Genomic DNA, 16,524 nt, shown 5'->3' on the forward strand with positions numbered 1-16,524 from the left:
CTATCCATTTCCCTTATAAAACTTGGCTCTTGCAACTACATCATTGGCATAGTCATTGTGTGTTCTGCCAATATCCTTTGTGTCGTAGCTCTGGACATCGTTAGCTCCTGCATTGTAGGCTGTGATTCCACCTGAAATGAGAGTGAAAGAAACACATAAACATAAATCTTCTGGACTTCCTTTATCAACCCACATAAAACCTCTGTGCCTTGTGCTGAGTGCTCTTCGCTGTCCCATGATCTGGCAATCTTATGGTACTGTTTGTCAGCCTGAAAGTGAGACAGCAATATCAGCACACCAGAAACCCCACTATTCATCTAAAGCTCTTCATTGCTTACAGGCTGCTTGTATTCATTTTGATCTTTAATCTCATGATTTTCCTCTTTTGTAATTGTACAGAGAGGAAGGTGCAGGCAAAGGCAACAGATGCGTGAATAGCAGACTATGGGGGCACTGAAGAGGAATGCCTGCCCCACCTCCTTGTCTGTCAGAGCCTTAATACCCAGCACAGCTGCTGCTGTAAAGGTGACAGGGTGCAGAAAGCAGACTTACTGCTGCTTAAGCTTTTCCAGCTGCAAGGTGACTGCTCCTCTCCTCCCCAGCTGCATCAAGGGTGGGAAAACCCCTGGTTCATCTAGGGATATCCCCTGGATCTCTGCCCCAGTTCTCTCCTCCTTCTCCTCCTCATCCTTCTCCTCCACCTCTTATCCGTGGGGTAGCAAAGCACAAGTCTGATGGGGCTGGATCTTTTACAAAAGCAGATCCCAATGCGTGCAACAAACGTTTAGGGATTGTATGGATAAGCATACAACTTGGCAAACAAGTGAGGCATGAATGTAGGCATGAATAATGAAGCAAGATTCCCCACTAGCTAGGCCCCTATGGTGCACAAAGGGTAATTAACCTGACTGTGTGTAGCTGAAGCCTACAGGCATCTGTGCTTAGTTTAAAAAGAGTGCTTTTTCAAACAAGATTTAGTATCTAAAGTATGAAATCGCAACAATTAATCTCTTAATTCCCAAGAGAGCACTGGGAAGCAAGCAGCAGTTTCATGGTACAAAAGCAGTCTGCTCATGCCCTGACACTCACTGGAGTCCTTCCCCAGTGCCGGGAGCTGACAGCCACATCAGCGTTGGCTTTATTCTGCCAAAAGAGTTGCCTGAAAAGGTTTAGGGGGTTGCCTTTCAACGGGGCCCCTGCTGCTTCTCTGACTTTCTGCTTCAAAAGAAGGATGAGGTTTGTGTTTTTAAGAAGGCTGGCCATACCTACATTAAACCAAATGCATTTCTGTGGTCACCCCAACCATCCTTCAGAACTGTCCCAGCGTGCGACTCTCAAAAGACAATACCAGCAGTCACAGCTGGATTAACACACTTTCTGTTGCCAGCTTTTGTAATCTTGGCTTGGTATTTCTCCATGTTCTTCAAGTCTTTTTCTGCCATCTTCTCTGAGGCAGGAACTCCTACACACAATGTGCAGGACTTTTCCTTTCGTTTTTTAAATCAGAAACAAGTTGTTCTAGCAGTCATTATGACTGAGCTGACATTTTGAATCCTTGTGAATCTATTTAGAGAGAAGCAATGATACAATTGACCAATTTTGCTGAAGGATAAGTGCCCTAGAATTCAATACATGTATGATATAAAAGACATTTTTTCAAATACAGAGGGCAATTCTCTAGTGTGCAAACTAAAAGGCAGGTCTTCTTGTTTTAAAACTAAGCCTTTGGGTGGATTAGTCCCAGGTTTAGTTCCTTTTAATTTAGGACTATAATGGGGAAACTTAGGTCACGAGGGAAACCCTCTTAAGGGAGAGAGAAAAGCAGGGCTGATGGCAGGGTTTGGATGAACCCACCAGACCTTGCATCTTCTCTGTGATGATCTTGAATATCACCTCAAAGGCAACTCTACTCCCAACATTAACTTATGTGCCCAAGATCTTTGTTGGTGTGGAAAATCTGCTCACATGGCAATGACTGACAGCCAGAGACTGGGATCTGTAATAGGCATGAGCTTGTGCATGGATGGAAGGGGAGGTGGACAACTGAGTGAGTGCCTACCTGCGTAGCCCAGACCTTCTGGTTTCACAGTTGCCTCTGAAGCTCCGGTTGTGTCAACACTCAGTATATTCCCGTAACGCTCCAACCAGCCTCAGAGCAGTATTTACAACCAGGTGTCAGGTCAGCATGTGATGCATGCCGTTAAAATGTTTTCAGATCCATGACTGAAACCCATGGCATCATTTTGACACTGCTGCAGGCAGTTGTGCTAGCAGATGCGGTCATGGTATCGTATGCTCTGAAAAGGATTTCCCCTTGGTCACGCTAGCATAAAGCCACAGTGTAGCTTGTGAGGTGAAGTAGCTTGTGCACAATTCATCTCTTCAAATTTTAATTTGTGCAAAACTTAGCTGTCTAGTCTAAGCTTGTGACTTGGGCTGCCCGCAGAGCCAATGTAGAAAGGCACCTCTGAAAGGCAGTTTTTCTATTCCAAAATTAAAAAAAAATCTATGAAAGTCAAAAGAAATCCTACACTATTTACTGGCTCCAGCCTGCTTTTGCATAGCTACTATCAACAAGACAAATCAAAGAGAAACATCCTTCAATTACATCCATTACAATTTATCAGACTTGCAGTTTGTTTGATTTGCAATTTATCTGCATTTATCTGTTGTCTAAACACGCCGTTGCAGGAGGGAAAACACAGAAACAGCAATAGAGGAGCAATGCTAACCCCATCCCAGCAGTTAATGGAAAACAGACTTTGGTACAGTGAATTATTTACAAGAATATTAGACAAACATCACAGACCTGACATGTTTGCTGCAGGATGTCTCCCCACCTTCTCGCTGCACATCCTGGAGACAAATGGGCTTTTTATCTGCCGGCAGCGTTTTGGAGCAGCTGGCTCGGTGCACTTCCCACATGCCGCTGGTATTACGGGAGATGGGAATGCCTAACAACTTCTTGTGCATCCTCCCAAACGCAACAGGGTTTCTGCTCTACAGGACAAATGCACACAATTACGATTTAAAAAATTAAATACTTTTAAATTTAATTTAAAACTCCATTGCTAACAGTTTGGAACTAGGAGGAGCCTCATCTGAAAACAACTACCCCCCTTCAGTTGTTGGAAGCAATAAGGTGCTGGCAATGGGAAAATGGGAATCTGTGCTTTTGGATGTAATGAATTTTTTGCTGGCAAAGACCCAGTGACAGTAACATGACACAGAGCTGCAACTGCTGAGAATTTGGATATGCAGAGACTACGCCAGGTCCTTGTTGTGATGCCCTCTTGTACAGCCACAACAGAGGGGAAGGCACAATCCCAGATAAGCAGACAGCGTGGATCAAAGCTGCTGTAGCAGTTCAGCAGTAAGGAAAAAAACCACTGGATGGCAGAGCTCCCCGTCACTGCTAATCCATCCTGATGTGCTTCTCCTCCACGGGAAATTTTGTAAGGGTGAAATGCTGTTTCGCTCTTTCATCAGCTCTTTCATGTTTTAAGCTGGGGAATCCATCCCATGTCACTGCTTTGAATGATTCAGTTCTTCCTATTCTGTTGATACCTCCCATAGAAAACCAGCTGTAAAAAGTCACAGCAGCCTGCGCATGGAGCTCTTCATGTTCACGATTATGAGTGAGTTTAAAGAAGGTTGAAACAGAAGTAAGTGTGTCTGGCAGGAAGGAAAATAGAACAGATATGTCCCGTACAGAAATTACGTTTTATAAAATTGAAAATTCAATATACCATTGACGGTGATTCACAAACCAATAATCTCCAAATGACCTGCGCTACCATTCCCTTATCATTGAGGGAGAATCATAAAGGATGCACTGCTTTACTTTCCTGCTTCTACATCACAGTAATTGAGGCAGGCAGGTAGATCTCCCATGTTTCCTGGAGCCCTATCCAGAAATTATTATTTAATCATATATGCTTGCATAGTCTCACATGTCCTGGGAAGTGTTTCCCTCAACAAACCTGGATTCAGAGTGCTGGGGGAGAACGGCATGTCCGCAGGGTGCTTCGTAACAACAGCTCCGTCACCGGTGTGATGTGGAGCAGGCTGCAGGCTGCGGGCTCCAGCGAGGGCTCGGGAGCTGCTGCAGGCTGGGGTCTCCAGGGTCAGGGAACCGGTTACGGCTTTTGTCAGTGCCCTCTGCAGCATCTCTCAGTTGTCCCATCGCTCGCTTGCCATGGAGGAGGCAGTACGTAAGCCACGCTGCAATGCAATCTCTCCTGCTGTCCCAGGGGTACGGGTGGTGGCTTTGGGCAGCCCCAAAAGTGACCCAAATTGTGATTTATGTCCTGGATTCCCCTTGTTCTTGCTGTTAGTCCAGGCGTTCAACAACCTCCAATTCAGATCCAGCTCATCCTAGTTTTTCTTCATTTTTCAGAAATGCTACAAAAAGCCTGTCAGAGCGTGGTTCTGCCACAAAACTTGGTCTCTTGTGTTGACCTCACCACGGAGCGTGGTGAGCCAACGCCGTGGGCTGCGGGTCACCCTGCCGCACTGCGGGGCCGGGGCCGGTGCTTCTTCCCTCCCCTGGAACCGCTGCTGAATTCGGTCCATTTTGTCTGTGCAACCGCACTGAAGGCAGGGGCATAATCTGAAGGTAATGGGGATATACACGTATATATGGCCAAAGGAATAATTTAACTTGTTGATTGTCTGTCAGGAGGCAAAAAGCCTGAAAGAAAGAGTAGGAAGAGGGGGAAGAGTCCAAGTCGGTTAAGTTTGGTTTCCGTGAGATTTATCAAGACAGAAACTTACTTACGAACTGAAAATGTTTGGTGTAAGAACTGAGATAATAGCTGTGGAGGCAGGCCTTGGCATTTTTCAGAAGCAGATTATGCATTAATTAAAAGGGATTCTTATTAATGACTAAATTAAAAGTGGTTTCTCAGAGTGGGAGTGAGTGTTGGCTCATCCGCAAAAGCTTCATCTGAAGAATAACCCTTGTTAAGCTCCTGAGAGGGCAGGTGATATCGCACAGCCTGGGACACGGCAGCTTGGAAATGTTTTCAATTAAAGGCAAAGCAATGACTAATGTGCTTTTTTTTTTTAACATCATGCTGCAGAGATGAATGAAATTTAGTCTGGTTTTAATTACTGTTTAACTAGTTTATATTTAACTGGGTTTTAACTGTATTTAGATGGTTTTTAACTGTAGGAGCGTGACTTGACTTGTTTCTACTGGATTTACTTTTGCTTGTGTTGTCCTTAGGTGTGTCTTGTCCAGCTTTGCAGCATTTTTGACAGCCAGAGAAGCAGTGAAGTAGTGACCCTTCCTGAGTCTGAAGGTGGAAGCTGGGTAACCCTCCCGGGAAACGTTTAAACAATGCGTGAAGGCAGTTGTGATTTACGTTACTTTTAGCTCTCCTGTATCTTCAGTAACTGGTAGTAAGGACCTCTTCCCTTAAAAATAAAACAAGTCTCTTTTCCATTCTGGTAAGCCAGTAGTTGAGAGTTTTGGCATACATTTAATAGAAGTTCTCTCCATAAAGGAGAGAGACCCAAGGAGATCAGACAGGACCCGTCTGATACAAAGTAGTGTTTAAGGCAGCATAAAGCGTATTAAGAACATGCTTTTAGGTCATTCCTGCATTTCATAAAGAATCACACAAGCCCAATTGTAGTAAAAATTTTTAGTGGATTATTCTTCACGTATTTTATTGCTGCAGATTTGTATTAGAAGCAATCAAGGCTTCTTGAGTGCTTGGATGTGGGATTAAATTGGCTTCGAGGTGACCTCATTGCAGCCTTCCAATACTTGAAGGGGGCCTATATGAAAGATGGGGACAGACTTTTTAGCAGGGTCTGCTGTGACAGGACAAGGGGTAATGGTTTTAAACTAAAAGAGGTTAGATTTAGACTAGACATAAGGAAAAAATTTTTTACAATGAGGGTGGTGAAGCACTGGCACAGGTTGCCCAGAGAGGTGGTGGAAGCCCCATCCCTGGAAACATTCCAGGTCAGGTTGGATGGGGCTGTGAGCAACCTGATGGAGTTGGAGATGTCCCTGCTCACCGCAGGGGGGTTGGACTAGATGACCTCTAAAGGTCCCTTCCAGCCCAAATGATTTTATGATTCTATGATTCTATACAGGAAAAGAGAAGCACCCTAAAAACATGTGGGTGAAAATCCCAGTTGCTATTGATAAAAATGCCATAGTAGGACTGTGCTATTGATCCTTTATGAGGACAGCAACAGTGGTCAGTGAGACCAGAGAGGCAGCAAATACAGGTCGGTGGTGTGAGCGGGAGCCTGTGTATAAGCTGGATCAGCACCTCATTAGGATGAGACGCAGAAGCAGAATTGTTGGTGGCAATAAATCACTACTTCAAGGAAGAGCTGGTTTGGGAACCCACAAAAACAAGTAGTAGGGATTGGTTACAAGGGCTTCATTTGAGGACTGTGAGTTGGAAACTGCTCTGAGGTTGCAATCCCACAACATGATCGCTTTTAGCACTGAAATGGGAAAAAGCAGGCCCTGTGCACCCAGTATGGGAGTATTCGGTTTCAAGGAAGGTAATTAAATACACTGAGGCAAGCATTAGAAACAACAGTCTCCACCAAAAAGGAGCAGCCTCAAACAAAGAAGCCTGCAAGCATCCTGGAGGCTGTTCAAAAATACCGTGTTAGAAGCCCACACTAAAAGAATGCCACAACTCAAAAAGAAAATAAAATGTTGCCCCCTCAAAGGAAAAGTTAAGGTGACTGCCTTAGGGAAAAGGCTACTATGTAGGAAATGGAAAACTTGTCCATGTGAGTTGGTGGTAAATTGACATAAAACACAGGGGGTCACATGTAAACAAAGAAAAGAACTGAAAAAGGTTTTGGAGAGTGCCTTGCAAGGGATGCTCAAACTGTCAGCAAAAGGCCTTCAAATACTTCAAAAGCAGCTAGGGGAAGGTCAGGGCTGCTTGGTGAAAAGGGGGTGAAAGGGGCACTCAGGGAGCACAAGGCCTTAGTAGTCCTTTGTTGGCTTTGTGCCGGTCTTTACTGTGGAGGCCGTGGGGAGGTTCCCACCCAGGACAGTTAATAGGAGCCAGGTTAATTCAGTGTAAATAGTGAGTAAGTACTGGAGCAAACAGAAAGCCTGAGTCCGCTCTGGCTGGGATGGCTGTGGGCACCAGGCTGTGCCATGGCAGAGCCGACAGCCTCGGCAAGGGCTCTGCTGCCAGGAGACACCAGTGCCGGCGTTCCCATGGGTGTCTGGCACCAACCCCGACTCCAGCACTGGCTCCTGAGGGGTCCTTGGGACCGCGGGCTGGTGCCTGTCCTGGGCAATACAGCAGATGTGTGTTGAAGGTGAGATCACTGAGGTGATGGGTAAACCTGGTCAGCTGGGAGAGGGTCAGGCTGACTCCCATAGGGGCAATCCTGCCTTGCTCCCTGATGGTCTTCTGGGACAGCATCAGTGAGTACGTGGATTAAGGCCAGTGGGTGAAGTATAGCTGGGTCTTCAAAAAGGCTTTTATCAAGATTCAAACCAGCATTATTAAAGGACCTAAGGCCATGGCCTTGCCACACAGGAGGCTGTGGAGGCTGACAGCACCGGCACATTCCCAAAGCGACCGGATGGATTCATGGATAGCAGTGCCACACAAAGGGTGGACATGCCTCCTGCCAGCCCTGTTAGACAGCTGGGGATGCTGCGCCTGTGCAAGGAAAACGGACTGCAGAAAGCATCCAAGCTCGTGTGTCCTCCCCAGGCAGCATCTGCTGCTGCTGCTGCTGGAGGCAGACGGGGGGGTGACTGACCACCAGTATGACCCGCACGGTGTTTCTCACATTCATCTGACATCTCCAGTTTAAAGAGGGGCCAGTGTTGCCCTTTCTGGCCTGGATAAAACATGAGATTGTTTTTATCAGGAAGAAAACCTCGTAAGAGCCTAGTATTTTGGGGTGTGGTCCTGAGGGTGCCCAAAGCCAGAGAAGCACGGTCCTGGGAACCGATTGCTGCCTAGGAAATCCCAGCCCACTCTTTCAATGAGTGACAAAGCAGAACAAACTCAGTTACTCAGCACTGCATTGCTGCGGTGGCATTTCCTTTTGTTTTCTGCATCTCTCGGAGAGAACAACATGGACACATGGCTCAAACGGATCCAAATCCATCATTCAGCATCGGTCATCAGAGCAATCTGTTTGCCCACGTGGCTTACGGCTCTGGCCCACGGGGACTTGCTTTTGGCAGTGGTTTCCTACTGCCTCAGTTGCTGCTGAAACAGGTTAGTTGGTCCCTCTGCCTGGTGTCTATGAAAGCCAGACGTCGCAGCCCCAGACTTTATACAGATCCCTGCCTGAGCCATGGAGGGATCAGCCCACACCGCCTGCGGCTTAACAAGGGGATGAGAGAGAAAACTTACCACCTCACATTTGCTGTTTATTGTAAGAAGCACATTTAAACATACTTCCCAGTACTGACATCGGTTGTAGTAAAACAAAAGCACAGGACCCCAACGGAGATTTTGCTTCCCTGTCTGTAATTTGTTGTCTTTTCAGCCTGCTGACTGTGGATTCTGATGCAGCAATGTTGGCCTGGAAAATCCTTAAACACCACCCGCTGCATTTCCCTGTTCTACAGGAGTACGACATACAGCTACTTTTACATGTTGGTCTTGTTTGTTCTTTAAAACACCCAGTGACTGTTGCATTGCTTCATTACCCTGAAAGGTTTTGGAAGTATCCGACACAAACCTGCTGCCAAACGCAATGCTACTTGCCTTACCTTCCAGGGGAAGGGAAGGACATGGGTCATTGCTCTCCATTTCTTTTGCATATTGGAAAGTAATAACTGTGTCCTCTTCCTCTTACCTGGAGAAAAAAGCAAGTCTAACTCCTTGTTTCCTATAGGCTGTACCTTCCATTTGAGTTGCCATCCCCCTGAGCATGTTTTTCTCGGTCCGACACACCCAAACGCTGTAGCTGAGCCTCACTGATGCTGACAGATGAACAGCCGAGAGGAGAATTACCCCAAGTGCTTCATACACAGTGCTATGATAAAGATAAATCTCAAAATGTGATTTTCTCCTTCTTTTTTTCTCTCCCCTGGTACCTACTGGTTCAGTTCCCACTGGACCCCCCCAGCCCTTTCTGCAGGACGGTCGCCCCTGCTTATGCTCCTGCTTGAGCTCCTCCAACGTTTTGTACCTGTGTTTACTTTATTTCAGTATTTCATCGCTAACAGGTGTTCGTAGTTTTTAACCATTAGTGGAAGTGCTTGTGTTCCCTCTAGCATGGCTGTCACCCATGGTTTGATAGCTCTTGTCCACCATTCATTTTCCAACCACAAATTTGAGAGAAACTGGTGTAGGACAGACGTGCATCTCTGAATTACCAGTCTGACCACAAGCTGCTGATAACCACTGCCTATCTTAAGGCCCTTCACATAGGAGGGCACTTCAGACTGCAGCACAACCATGGCCACTTACACGGTGAGATGAGGACTTTGGTTGGTCTGAGGTGCTTTTTCCCTGCCAACCCAGGCTGCCAGAGCCCTCCTGAGTGTTTCTTGCTGCTTCATTATCCCCCAGGTGCTTGCGAAGCAACGATTCAATCCTTTACTCCGGCATCTTCCTCAGCGTTGCAGCCAGGTGTCCTGCTCTGTGATTCCCTGGACCTTTCTTTCCTCTTTGATTAGGCTTTTCTCTTCCTTTACCTGTGCTTCTCCTTTTTCTGATGTGTTACTTGGTATTAGATCATTTGTTTTGCAAGCTGCCTGTTTTTCCAAATAGCCCACGGGTCAAAAGGGTCACCAAGGGTGCGACCGCAGCAGCCCTGTGTGCACCAGCCAGATGAATAACTTCCAGCAACACGGACACGGGTGACCAGGAAAGGATTGGAGGAGAAAAGCAATCTGAACTCACTGTTTGTCAGGAAAGCTTTTACTCAAATCTTAAGGCAGTGTGCCAGTGTTAAACTTTCCTTAATTATTTACTCCTTCCTGCCAATTTGTCAAGCAATTATATTTCAACTCATTTTCTGCAGAGATTTTCCTTGTTCACTACAAAGTGCTGATACCCCAAAATAATATTTGCAATAAAATATTGAATTCCCATAATCAGGATTTTTAAATAGACTTAAAAAATAAATAATCTTTTGTGGCAATGCTGCAGAAGCCAGCCGGCAGGTCTGCAGGCCCTTGGGTGTTGCTACCGTAACGTGAAGCAGCAGCTCCATAGGTAACGCATGCAAAAATTGGACTCCTGAGAAGCTCACGGATCTCTGCAGGGATGGCAACACCGGTCGTGGTGACAGGGAGCTTGCTGGCAGCAATTAAGGGTGACATGAAGGGAACCAGCGAAAGCTCCACTCTTGTTCACCCTCCAAACTCAAAAACCCAACTTTACACACATAGGCAGCAATGAGATTCCCTGCCCCATTTGAAGTTTGATACTTCAAATACTCATACTGATCTACCAAAAATGCATTCGTGGGTTTTACGCAAGAGTTTTGTATAACAGAGAGGTTTATATAACATGATGCACCAAAGACTTCAACCTATGAATTTTATGGAAGTTATTTCAAATAGAGGGGACCAAACCATGTGATATGTTTCATAAGTTTGTGTTACAAAGTAATGATTTTACTGAAATTATCTTAATATAGTGCAGAATTCACTAAAGACTAAATAATATATAGTTTAATACCTGCAGTTGCTAAACACTGAACTGTTTTCTGTAGTCTTAAAAAAAAATCAGTAATGTTAGAGACATCCTAGAGCTCCCTCTGGTCTCCAGAGATGATAAAATGAGTTTGCTTGCAAACACGTTAATCATGCACAGTCCTTGCTGCGACGGTAAGCAGATGAGTGACTGGCAAGATGAGGAGCACAGCATTAAAATTACTCCGCTTGCACAAGCTGTCTCCAAACCAGCTCTCACGCTGCCGGCGTTGACCCTGCCTGGCAGCCCAGGCACATTTGCGGTGCAGCCCCGTGCTGCCGGGCAGAGACCGCCAGGCACATCCCTTCTGCATCGGCAGTGGTGACAGCTGGCAGAAAGGTGCCCTGACGTCTCCAAAACGGTTATTCGAAAGGCTAAACGTGAACATCCTTATTCCTCTGCTCACAGGTTTGGGGGCAGAGGCCAGGCTGGGGCTGCCTCACGCCCTGCCTCCCAGCCCAGCCCAGTCGGCAGCATCCTTTCCCTCTCCCTGTTCTCAAGTTGAGTTTTTGACCCATTCCAAGAGTACCAAATTGGCTTATTTACTCAAATTGCAGGTTGCTGCCCACCAGGCCTCATGAAATTGGAAAATAAAAAAAAAGAAATTGGGATTCAACATTTATCTTTATTTTCTCTCTTAGTATTATTCTTGGAAAACCTAAATTTGGACCCAGACCCATCCACATTGAAGAACACTTTCAGAGCTTATAAACGCAGAGCTAATTCACTCCCAATTAGAAGCTGGGATTCCTGGCAGAGGGATAGATGCTGAAACACTTTTAAACTTGGAGGAAACCCAGCATAAAGGTGCCAAGGCTAAAGCAGAAAAGGTTGTGGGGTTCTTTTACCAACACTACTGTTGTGATACAGCTCCTGGGGTGGGTACGTACGGGGTCTGCTCTTGCTCAGAGGGTTGCTCTCTAATGGGAAGGTGTTTTGCATGCCTGTTGTGGCACTTGCAGTACTTCCCAAACAGAGGATTTCCCCTGTGTGAGGCTACTTTTCACTCTGAAGAGGTCTCCAGCCCCACCACGGCCGTGGGCTCCAGGACTGGGGAGACCGAAGCATGTTTAGCATTGTCCCTCACAAGGCTGGCCACAGGAATACACAGCCAGTGCAGAGACCAAAGGCTTGGCAAGAATTCTCTTCGTTGCTCTGTAGCCAGGACAATCGAGGGGAAGGAAGACTTTAACTTGGGGACTTCATGCCCCCCGTTGCCCAGGGAGAGGGAAGGAGGCAGATGGAGGAGAAGACGGGAAGATCACAGCGATGCCCAGGGAGAGCTGCTCGCCTGCCCGTGCGGGGGGGATGCATGAACAACCCCGGGTTCAGCTTTGAATGGGAAGAGGCACCTTCCTCACCCGACACTTAAACATTGCTGGTGTGTCCCTGTCTGCCTTTCGAAGGGCCCGAGCCTGTGGTATCTCGTCGCCGTGGGTCCCCTGGAAGGCCGTGCTGAGCTCACCCATCGGCGACTGGGGAGCTGGGGTTTGCTGGAGTGACCGAGGTGCCGTCAGCACCAGCACTGGTCCTGCCAGGAGACCTGAGGAACTGCTCTGGGTACTGTGATCACTACTGGGCTAGTTGATATAGAGGAAAGGCTGGGTGACAGGGCGGGTTTATGAGCTAGAACCCATGTCTCTTAAAGTACTGGGCTCGCCTAATCACGCTGTTGACATAGTAGTCGTCTCTGTTGCATGGGTCTTCCTCGTAGACCTGGAGGTTGCCCATTTTTGCACTGTAGGTACAGATTCCCGCTGGAAAGAGTTAAGAAGGAGTTGTTATGGGCTTATAAGTGAGAAATAAAGATTTGAAAGTAAAAATTCCTAGCCAAAAGGGCCATGCATCTCACCAAACCTACACAACTGCTTGGGAAATTGCTAATTGTATATTATTGTTGAAAAGTGACCGTGATTCTGTGATTTTGCAAAATTCTTATTTCTATAGTGAAGGAAACCATGACTTTCCAAATGCAAGTGGGAATGGGATGCTGGTCCCAGAAAAGGGTGTCATCTAAAAAGGCAGTGGCAGAGCAAGGATGGGGGAGTAAGAAGTAGCAGAGGGTGAACAAACCAGCATGCAGATAACATGGACTGCAAGCAAACCTGGATCCCAAGCTTCCTTGACACAACTTAACAGCCTGCCACGACAAGCCTGTTATGTTGCGGTGCCTCAATTTCTGCTTTCCCCAGTGGCTTTTGTTTGTTTGGTTTCTACCTTCTTTCTCCACCTGACAGCCATTTCACTTGTAGGATGACCAGATAAGAGGATAGCTTGAGACCTGTCCACCTTCATTGAGCACAATGCCTTTTCCAAGGGCTTTAAGGAGGTCCTGCACCCAGCCATTCACCAGTGGTGGCCCAACCACTCAAGGCAGTGGCCCTCGGTGGGTGTTTGTCACTGAAGTGAAGGGGCAACCTGTCAAGACTGTGCCCGACACCTTCGCCCGGCCCTGCATGGGTGCCTCCGTGTTGCTGCAGCATCTCCCAGGCTGGGCTGGTTTCCCGATGCTTCCTACAGCAGCAAAGCTGCCAAGGAGCTTGGTGTCCCACCACAGGCTCCCTTCTGCAGGCAGAAACACGGGGGCCCTGTGGACAGTGCTTTGACCTGGGAGGCTGCATCTGTATTCAGACCTCTGGCCAGTCTGCTGTTTTGGGATTGCCTCTTTGGAACTAGAAAACTCTGGGAGGTTGGGGTTTTCTTTTGGTAAAAGATACTGTAAAATCTGCCAGACTGATGCTCTTTTTCCCTTAAAAGTGACACCCAACAAATGCACAGCACTCCAATCACTCAGCGTGTCCCTTCCCGGTATATAGCCCATCCCATACCTCTCAGCTGCTGGTCCCAGGTCCAGGTAGGATGTCTTGCCCGTACTTCATTAATTGCAAGAACCAGGATAGTTGAGCACTGGTTTATGTGTTCTTCACTATCCCACACTCCAAAAGGGACGTGTTGCTGCCTGCCAAGCTAGAAAAGTCAAGCAAGAAAACGGGTTTCCCCCCTGAACACAACCATCACTGTAGCTTCCTCCTCTGCTTTGTACTCACAGGCTGTGACTCACTGAAGTGACCTTATTCGGGACAACACCTGAACACAACCTTTGATGTTGAGGGAACACACTTAAGTGCTGTCTCGAACACAGAACAGTCATTTGCTAAGGTAAGGCCCTGGGATATACACTACATCCCTGTTCTGTTACTCACACTTATCATCCCGATGTACCTGCATCAAGCCGTACTTCTGCCGTTCCTGGTCCCAGCCGTTGTCCAGGAGCAGGCCGACCCGGCTCTCCTGCGAGATGATGGCAGCGATGAGCGCCGGGTCCAAGCACAGGTTTCTGGCTACTCTCTTAATCGGGATCTCGTATTTCCTCAGGCGGACGACATCTGCCTCAGCAATCCTCCGTACCGTGGCAAGTCCTGCCGCGCAGGAAAAGGCAGACTTACACACGCTCCCATCCAAAACCCTCACGTTCCCCTTGAGCGGATATATCAAAGGAGTAACTCAAGTTTTGAAGAAAACGCAGCTACACTGAGTTGGGCAGCGGCACTTGAGGAATAAGCACAGCCCCGTCGGCCCTGGCTGTGGCCGGGGAGCTACCGTGCCAGTACCCCGGGATGATGAGGGGAAGAGGGCAGCTTCTCAGGAGGTGGGACCATGCTTTCGTGGTCCTCTTCTGCTGCCGCACTGCTGGAAATGTGAAATTTCAGAGAAATGTGAAATTTCAGAATTGTGAAATTTCTGAAAAGTGAAATTTCAAATTGCATTTGAAAAAATGGAGAGATGCATTACTACTGAGGGGCCAAACTGCAGTAGCAGCTCTGTTGTTAGTCTGTGTATAGAAAGATGGTTTTTTTTTTTTAAAGTAACATTGGAAGAGTTTGGAAACAAGCAAGCGGGTTCAGATCCATGCTTGGACCCCCGCAGTCAGGTGTCTGCCCTGGAAGCACCTACGTCCGAGGTACGTGGCAAGGTCCCTGGAAGTCTCGGCAGTATGAACCTGATGTGCAGTGACTCGGGGCAATAACACAAGGCAAGAAAGAGGGAAATGGGAAGGAGTTACCAAAAACAGGTGACCCAGAGGTAGGATGGCTGCATACCTGGGACCTTCCCCCGGCAAACTGTGTCTCTGCCAGCTCAGCCAACACGCCAGCACCCAGCACCTGGCTCTGCCCATCTCCCCCTTCGAGCAGACAGGCTCCGGGGTTTTGTGAGGATGCTGATGCTAAAGTCCTGGCTGATGAAGAAGCCGTTTTAACTGAAAAGAGATTGCGCCATTTCTCTTTGCTTAGAGGCTGAGGATCCTGACTGTGGGACCTGAAGTTTGATCTCCCGCTTCCCACCAGGTCTGGAGGCTTCACAGCACCTGCCGTTTTGGGAGGGGAGGTGTTGCTTTCTCCCTTTTGGCTAATTGAATAGCTGCACCACATTTAATTCGGCAATAAACAGGAGACGAAGCATCTTTCTGTCAGGTATAAACAGGTTGACAAATCAAGCAATGAATGATACCTACCACAGTCTGGGGCTCTTACAGCTCTACAGGAGATTGCGGGGGCTTGAAGAGCACTTATGTCGCCATAGCAACTGTAACTCATGGATGGAGCTGAAAAATTAAACGGAGGTTGTTTGAATACCTAAGATCTTAGAGCAATATTGTACAGCATGCTGCAAGTGCATACAAGTCAAGCATGAGGGATTCATCCAGACCCGTAATCCACATCACCTTGTGTTGGCCATGCTTGTAAGGTTGCCACTGCTCTCCATCAGCAACATTGTCAAAGAAAACTACAGAACAGAAATTTGTTCTTTTCTGATTGAATAGGTTGAAGCGAATGAATCTAATGACAATTTAGACGAATAGGTGTCTGCCCCGTTAGGTCTAAAGGCTGGTGTGGGAGAGGAGAACCACAGCCTCTGCATTTATTCCAGACAGCTCTTCCCATTCAATGCCCCACAATGTCCGGGACCTCTCGGATGATGGCTGGTGGTACCTGAACACCCCGGCTGGGAGTGTCTCCTGTGTCCCTCCGTAACTTGGTGAGGAATTAATTCAGGAGAATGCTTACCTCAGCCTGGGCAAATTACCCTGCATCCTCATTAACTGGGGACTGAATAGCCTCCATCAAACAGCTTGCCACATTTGTGAGACCATTTCTGGGTAGGCAGAGAGATCGGAAAAGGTTAGGTGGGAAAACCAAGAGGAGGTATGTCTGTGACTCCCTTTTGGCATCAGTCCCGTACTCCAGACCTGCTGGTTTAAAGGACACATGTGGGCAGCGAGCAGCCTCACACGGCAGCCGAGGACCACCAGCCACACCAGGAGCCACGCAGAAAGGGGCCCTCAGCCCTGACTGCACCCCTCCTCTCTGCAGTCCTTCTGCAAACAGTTCCCGGGGTGCTCTCGGCAGTGACCCCAACCCAAACCCCGGCTCACCGACAAGGGCCGTAAGGCCCAGCAAGAGCAGTGTGGTGGGGATCATGACGATGGCTCTCCTCAGCTGTCCCAGGAGACCTGGAAACACAACAGTTTGCAAAACAGGCAGAAGTCAGTGCTGGTTTTCAACGGCCCTGTAGCAAAGTTTGGGTGCCAAAAGCTCCCACCCCGAGGCACCAGAGAGGGACAGCAGTAGCTGAAGGTGGGTTGGGGAGCCGAGGCACCGTCTCCGCAGCACGCTTCCCCCTCACCCCCAGCACGGGATGCAGCCTCCAGCTTCAAAGAGTGGTGGTGGGAGGAGAAGCAAGTGATGGGACCCCCATCTGCTCCTTATTTCCTCCTTGCCTGGGGGATACAGGCTTCTCCTGCGGCTGAATGTCTCCTCCATCTCGCGTGCCTCTACACCATCACATCAAG

General features: G+C 47.8%; 2 protein-coding genes across 2 annotated transcripts; both read right to left on the bottom strand.

The window, feature by feature from the left end:
• Positions 1-12,142, bottom strand: LOC104168393 (lysozyme g-like). The gene is given in 6 exon segments (XM_009708968.1): positions 1-161; positions 164-269; positions 1,266-1,462; positions 2,060-2,149; positions 2,841-3,000; positions 12,035-12,142. Coding segments are annotated over 6 exon segments (822 nt in total).
• A 157-nt stretch (positions 12,143-12,299) lies between these two features.
• Positions 12,300-16,153, bottom strand: LOC104156925 (lysozyme g-like). Its single transcript, XM_009708967.1, has 5 exons — positions 16,108-16,153; positions 15,187-15,276; positions 13,896-14,092; positions 13,502-13,640; positions 12,300-12,430 (listed from the first exon to the last, which is right to left on the bottom strand). Exons 1-5 carry the CDS (start codon positions 16,151-16,153, stop codon positions 12,300-12,302), a joined length of 603 nt encoding a protein of 200 aa, XP_009707269.1.
• Between the last annotated feature and the right edge of the window lie 371 nt (positions 16,154-16,524).

The sequence above is a fragment of the Cariama cristata genome, unplaced genomic scaffold (genome assembly GCF_000690535.1).
Source record: "Cariama cristata isolate BGI_N322 unplaced genomic scaffold, ASM69053v1 scaffold14531, whole genome shotgun sequence".
NCBI lineage: Eukaryota > Metazoa > Chordata > Aves > Cariamiformes > Cariamidae > Cariama > Cariama cristata.